Genomic DNA, 7376 nt, shown 5'->3' on the forward strand with positions numbered 1-7376 from the left:
GTGGACATGATTTAAATTGGGGGGGGGGGGCGGGGGAGATTTTTTTTAAATGTTGAAGTTAAAAGCATCAATCTGGTGCACTTTGAGAGCAACATTAGGAGATCTATGGAAACATCTCAACACCCATTTGAAACAGAACTGTAAGCATATTTACTTTTTCTTTATGGATATTTTACAAATCACTCTCCTTTCAAACTGTATTCTTGTTTATTAATAACAACTTTTTTTTTACTATCATATAGTATTTTATACCCGTTTACTTTATTCTCTTATTTTTTTATAACTATAATGATCATATAAAGATGTACCTTTACCTCACTGGTTGGAGAAAAAGCTTCTTATATTCGTTAGCATAGCTAGCTAACCAGATGCTAATAACAACAAAATTATTGACTGTAATGATCACTATGACAGATCGCCACTGGGCTTTCAACTAAAGACACAGCCACTCAAAAACTGCGGCATGTGTACTACAGCTTCAAAAAAAAAAAAAAAAACGGAGCCACGTTCTGGTGCTCTCCGTCAGAACTGCACCCCTGTCAGAGGAGACATATACCACGTGATGACACGTTAGGCTCGTGTTGTGTTCAAGGACCCTGACCTTGGCCAGGAAAAACAGGCACTCGCTTTGTTTAATTTGTTTGCGGTCAAGATTTCTTTAACTTTTTTCTTTTTTGCGTGTGTTTATAAATTACCTCGAGGGCCGTACCAAATGGTCTCGCGGGCCGTATACGGCCCGGGGGCCGGAGATTCCCCACCCCTGAACTAGAGTAATATGACACAGAAGAGACTGACACATCTGACTTTGATGCATGTCCACAGTAACATGTTGGACAATGTGGATGTATCTGCTCTAATGAGGGTCTTCATTAGTGCCACCCCAGGCTACATTTGGAGTTTTGTGAAGCCCCAACACAAGGTAAAACGATATTTGTCCTTTAATGCTGCTGCCGCTGTGCAGTGTTTTGCCTTGTCAATCAGTTAAAATGTAATTCATAGTTTTATTAATATTGTAAATAATATGTTCTGACTATTTGTAATGTTATGTAGGTTTGAAAGACCCATAGTTAGCATTTGGGCATGTGCAGCTGTTGCTAAGTGATGTAGGTCTATAATGGTTTATTAAGCCTAACAGTTAAGGTGAGACACCAGGTGAATAGGGTAATTTTTTTTAACTTAAAGATATCAGCTAGATATCTCTCCAGTTAATTACCTACAATAAGGCAATTGTTTCTTGTATTACAAGTTTTCTGAATATGCAAATGAGCCATTATCGCGCATGTATTTGCGCATATTTTAACACATTTCAGGAACCGAAATCTGAACTTTGGATAAAGCCAGATTCAAAATTCTCGTTTCATTTTGTAGTCATATTAGCATCCAAGGCTTTTACAGAAGGGATTTTGGATATCTCTCTTTATCACTCCATAAATCAGAAAATACTGTCAACAGCACTAAAATATCAATTTTCGCCATGTTTCTAGGTATAAAATCTTATATAATTCAGGCTATGAATGACATATGAACAAACCCTTCTGTAAAAGCCTTCATAATATTGATAGGAATATAACTGGAAGGTTTGGTGTATCTACGTGCTACTGAAGTTGAAATTTCGAACTCAGAGTAGGGGAAAAAACTCATTTTGAGAAAACAACCTTTAAAGATTGCAGTGAGGCGCTAGCTAAACCCTCCTGTTCTTTGGATGACAGCTTGCGCCTCGACGCACTCCGTGAAGGTATTTCATGTTCGGGGTAATTTGTTTTTTGTATAATCTTGCTTCGTGCAAGTGACAATTGTTGTTGTCTTCTCTGTGAACGTTTTTTCGCCGTTCTTTTGCCATTTTGAGATTTCAATTTCTAGCGGAAAGCTAACCAGGAAGTGTTTTAGCACACCACGTGACGCTTCTGAACGAATCACATTGTCAGGAATTGACATCAGCCAATGAGATTTCGTTTATTGGTTTAAGACCCCTTTGTACTTTCACGATTGGTTGCTGATACAAAGGAAATGACCATATTTGGATCTGATGAGATTGTGCAGGAGAGACGGAGCTTTCCAACGATATCTCTGTTGACATGGTGCACACAGCGGTCGCGGCACTTTATGTTACGTTAGAATGCTAACTTTTGGTGAATTTAGGAGAAATATACAGACGCAAATAATAATAATAATAATAATAATAATAATAATAATTTCAATTTATATAGCGCCTTTCACGAAACCCAAGGACGCTTTACAATGGGAAGTAACAAAACAAAAGGTAATAATAAACATACAGAGCAATAGCAGGAAATAAGTGACTGTAAATTAGTTGAGGCCAAAGGCCTGAGTGAACAGATGGTGTTTGAGGTGTTTTTTGAAGGTGTCCAGAGTGTCTGCATTCCTGATTGCAGAGGGCAGAGAATTCCAGAGGGTGTTTTCAGCTTGGAGCGCTGGATGGAGAGCAGCCCTTTGTCAGAGGACCGCAGGTGACGAGAGGGGGTGTAGGGCTGAAGGAGGTCAGAGATGTATGGAGGGGCTAGGGAGTGGAGAGATTTGTAGGTTAGCAGGAGGAGTTTGTACTGGATGCGTGACTTGACCGGGAGCCAGTGAAGGTGGATGAGGGTAGGGGTGATGTGTTGCCAGGGCTTAGTGTGGGTGAGGAGCCTGGCTGCAGAGTTCTGGACGTACTGGAGCCTGTCCAGGGCTTTGCTGGTGACCCCGAACAGAACTCCATTGCAGTAGTCCAGACGAGAGGAGATGAAGGTATGAATTCATGTTTCTGCAACGGGGTCGGGGAGAGAGGGCCGGAGTCTGGAGATGTTTCGTAGGTGAAAGAAAGCAGTTTTGACAGTAGACCTGATGTGGGAGTTGAAGGTGAGGCTAGAGTCCAGAGTGACGCCCAGGCTGCGAACCTCAGGGGAAGGGTGGATGGAGCCGCCATCGCTTGAAGCAGTGTTGTAAAATGAATAATAAGTTCAGATTGAACAAATATGTCACTGAGTTCGAGCTCCGACTCACTGCCTCATATCTGAAGTATGCCTATAAGAAATGGTGTGTATTTGTGTAATGTACTGTACAGTAAATAATAAGGTTCAGATTGAACTGTAATAAAAACACTCAGTTATCTGGACTCTGACGTGTCCATTATTGTCTAAAGCAGGAGACCTTGTGGAGCATTATTGTGCTTGAAGCAGTGTTGTAAAATGAAGTGCTGATGTCGTGAAGTGCCTGTTCCCTCATTGCCTCCTCTTCCCTCCAGTAAGCTGGATAGCAGTCGCAGGGGCACCTCTGGAGGAACTGAGCCTCACGTTCAGCTACATTTCTGTCAGTACGCTGGTCAGATGTCCAGCTACGTGGACTACAGAGTGTGTCCAGCTGTGGGCTCTGTTGAGGGACAGACTGACGTCTGCCAGCGCTTCTCCGTGAGTTTTCCCTTTCTTTAAGAAATCTTTATATTGTTCTTTATGTTCAAGTGAAAGGGAAATAGACAAACAAGCCAAATAGTCAGTATTTACTATTAACATCCTTGTCTCTATGTTTGTCCTATAGGCATTTGGCTGGTGTCCAAATGGCAGCGAGTGTCTTTTATCCCACGACACTGACCTGATCATCCTCCAGGACGAGAAAGACCTGGGGAACAAGAGAACTAAGAGGAAGAGACGTAAAGAAAAAAGGAAAGGTAAAGGCGAGGCAGCGGAAGACGGTGCCCCTCAACACAAAATCCCCCACATGGCGGTGGATCTGCAAGAAACGCCAGATGAGAAGCAAGGGGCCGAGTCATCCTCAGAAAAAGGGTCTCTAATGGACACCCAACAGAATGAACGAGAGAAAACAGACATCGAGGGGAACGGAGTGAGCCAAGACAACACACTTGAAATAACACCCACTACTGATGACAACGCAAAAACCAACACAAATGGTGGTGAAGAAAGCAGAACAAAAGATGAAGGAAGTGAAAAATTAAGCGAGAAATCGTCCAAGACTGAGCAGAAGAAGAACGCCGACTCAGGATCGCACCGTGCCGGGTTCGACGCCTTTATGACGGGATACATTTTTGCCCATTCATGTACCCTGAACAAGAAGAAAGGAGTGGAAGCTGTAGGGAAGGAGGAGGAAGAGGAGTCCTGGGTTCCTTCGTGTCTCAATAAGGTCTACCTCAGCGGTAAATCTGCTCCTCTCAGCGTGGTTAAAAGCACCTTCTCCAAATCATCCAAGGCCCATGTGGCGAAGATGGAGATGGTTTGGGGAAAGAAAGTGTAGTGTCCACACTTGAACACAGTATTTAAGTGTTTATATTAGGGCTGCAACTAATTATTATTTTAATTAGTAATCTGCAGATTACTTTTACGATAAACTGTTTGTTCAATAAATTGTCCAAAAATAATAAAAAAGGAACAACCTCAAAAGTCTCAAAGTCCAAGTGATTCAATGTTTTGTTGAGTCCAAACCTATGGTCCAAACCCAAAGATGTTGACTTTAATATCATATTTAACAGAGAAAAGCCAAGATCTAAAAACTGCATTTTTTCCATGGATAATTACTTAAAGGATACATCAATAATCAAAGAAGTTGGTATTTTTTTCTCTGAATGCACCTATTGATTGGTCAATTACTAGTTACAACTCCAATGTACATGTGCAGGTTCAATATGGGGCAGAGCTAGACCTTTTGCTGGTGCGAGGGTACTGAATGGGGCTACGGCTGAGCTGCTTAGCTAAACGCTATGCGGGTTGGATCATTTAACTGTCGCGGGCTGCGCCTGGGCAACAGCGCTGCTGATAGGATCCGACGTGTAGTGGTGGACAACTTGCTACAAAAATGTGACATTTTATGCTTGCAAGAAACTTTCTTACCTAAGCAGGACTTGGGAAAGTTGAACTCTCTTAATGACAATTTTCACGGGGCTGGTGAGTCCACTACGGACCTATCTCTGGGAATAGTGAGAGGAAGGATAGCAGGGGGCGTGGCTATCCTGTGGCACAAAAAGCTGGACGCTGTCATTAATGTCATCAGGCTTGAAGTTGACTGGTGTATTGCTGTACAGATCAAAATGAATAACAAGGAGTTTAGCATTCTCAATGTATATACACCATATGAGTCACAGCATAATGAAGATGAATACCTGAACAGACTTGCTTTTATACATTCTTTTATTGTTGATAATCATTCCTCCAGTGTTTATGTAGTGGGTGATATGAATGCTGACATATCAGACAAAAGGTCCTTGTTTGCTAAGCATATGCTACAGTTTTGTGATGATAACAATCTTATATTATCAAGCCAAATACTTCTGCCTACAGATAGCTATTCATATATAAGCGAGGCCTGGCATACAACTTCATGGCTTGACCATTGCATAAGCACTGCTAATGCCCATGACATTGTAAGATCAATTGAGATTGTGTATGAGGCATCAATGTCAGATCACATTCCTTTTATAATGTCACTAGATTGTGATAGTCTCCCTGAGATGTCTCAGGAGGCTAAACATGCCTGTACCACTAAAGTGGACTGGTCCAAGCTCACAAATGAGGATAGGCTATTGTACTATGGGAGAACTGATGTCCTATTGAGTGATGTATATCTACCCAAAGTGGCAACTCTGTGTGTTGATGTGGGTTGTAATGAAAGCTCTCACCGTGAAGACCTCTGTAACATGTATGATTGTATTGTGGGAGCTGTATGGGAGGCCAGTATACCGTGCTGTACCTACTCTAGGAAGAGACACAACGTCAAGCCAGGGTGGAATACACATGTGGCTGATCAATACGCTGAAGCCAAGAATGCTTTTGGGGCCTGGGTCCAGGCAGGAAGGCCCAGAGAGGGGCCTGTCCTGGATCTCAAAAAGCGTACACATGCTAGATATAAATATGCAGTTCGTTATGTCAACAAACACACAGAAACATTGAGAGCGGACTCGATGGCTGAAAAGCTCCTTCATAATGATGTGACTGGCTTCTGGAAGGAGGTGAGAGCTCTGAACAGGGCCAGTACGTCATTACCGTGTACCATAGAGGGAGTATCTGGAACCGATAACATAGCCGAGTTGTGGAGGCAACATTACTCTACTATACTTAATTGTGTTAAAAGTGACCCCTACAAAGTTGGTAGTGTTGTGAAAAGTGACACAGTGGGAATCACAGCTAAAGAGGTTTATCGAGCAATTGAACAGCTAGCTGATAACAAAGCATGCGGCTCTGACCGAATCACTGCAGAGCACCTTAAACTGGCTGGCCCGAAGGTTGCAGTTCTTCTTGCCATTTGTTTTACCGGCCTCATGACTCATGGTGTGTTGCCAGACTCCATGTTGACGGTTACCTTGGTCCCTGTCATTAAGGACAAAGCGGGCAAGGTAGGGAGCTTGGATAACTATAGACCAATTGCTCTGGCCAGTGTGTTATCCAAAGTCCTGGAAAGAATTTTGTTGGATAGACTATGTTCTTATTTATGTACCTCAGATAACCAGTTTGGCTTCAAGGCTAAGCATGGTACTGAGCTATGCATCTATGCTTTGAAGGAAATGGTAGAAACATATAGAAGACAGAATTCCACTGTTCTGATTGGTTTCATTGATGCCTCTAAGGCTTTTGACCGAGTTAACCATCATAAACTGTTTTTAAAATTGAGACAAAGAGGTGTGCCTAACAGTATAATTAGGATCCTGGCTTATTGGTATGCCAACCAGAGCATGCGGATCAAATGGGGGAATGCAGTCTCGGCGCCATTTGGTGTTGGTAATGGAGTCCGCCAGGGGGGGCTCCTCTCACCGAGCCTTTTTAATATCTATATGAATGATCTATCAGATGATTTAAGTGTCTGTAAAACAGGGTGTGTGATTGTTAATGTGATTGTAAACCATCTTATGTATGCCGATGATCTGGCAATTGTTTCTCCTAGCAGTGCTGGTTTTCAACAGTTGCTAAATGTTTGTTCTGATTACGGAGTCAAATTTGACGTTAAATATAATGCTAAGAAGAGCGCTGTAATGATCTGTAGAGCAAAAGGGGATAAGAACCTTTGTTTTCCAACATTCTATCTGTCAGGACAGGTGCTGTCTGTTTGCTGTAACACGAAGTATCTGGGACACATCATCACAGATGAAATGGCTGATGATGATGACATGTATAGACAGCGGCGTGTCTTATATATACAAGCCAACATGTTGGCTAGAAAATTCTCTTGGTGTTCAGATAAGGTTAAGGTGAACCTCTTTAGAGCGTATTGCACTCCTCTCTATACTGCCCCCTTGTGGGTCAAGTATAAGAAGGCGAGCCTCCGGAAGCTCCAGGTTGCATATAATGACTGTTTGCGTATACTGCTTAGAAAACCAAGGTGGTGCAGTGCAAGTGAAATGTTCTGTAATGCACGAGTCAACACGTTCCATGCTCTTTGAG

At 42.4% G+C, this 7376-nt stretch overlaps 1 protein-coding gene across 1 annotated transcript; it reads left to right on the plus strand.

Moving 5' to 3' along the window:
* The first annotated feature begins 2929 nt into the window (after positions 1-2929).
* Positions 2930-4388, plus strand: LOC117441689 (target of EGR1 protein 1-like). Its single transcript, XM_034077728.1, has 3 exons — positions 2930-3033; positions 3242-3404; positions 3532-4388. Exons 1-3 carry the CDS (start codon positions 2945-2947, stop codon positions 4240-4242), a joined length of 963 nt encoding a protein of 320 aa, XP_033933619.1. The 5' UTR covers positions 2930-2944; the 3' UTR covers positions 4243-4388.
* Positions 4389-7376: the final 2988 nt, after the last annotated feature.

The sequence above is a fragment of the Pseudochaenichthys georgianus genome, unplaced genomic scaffold (assembly GCF_902827115.2).
Source record: "Pseudochaenichthys georgianus unplaced genomic scaffold, fPseGeo1.2 scaffold_1906_arrow_ctg1, whole genome shotgun sequence".
Lineage (NCBI taxonomy): Eukaryota > Metazoa > Chordata > Actinopteri > Perciformes > Channichthyidae > Pseudochaenichthys > Pseudochaenichthys georgianus.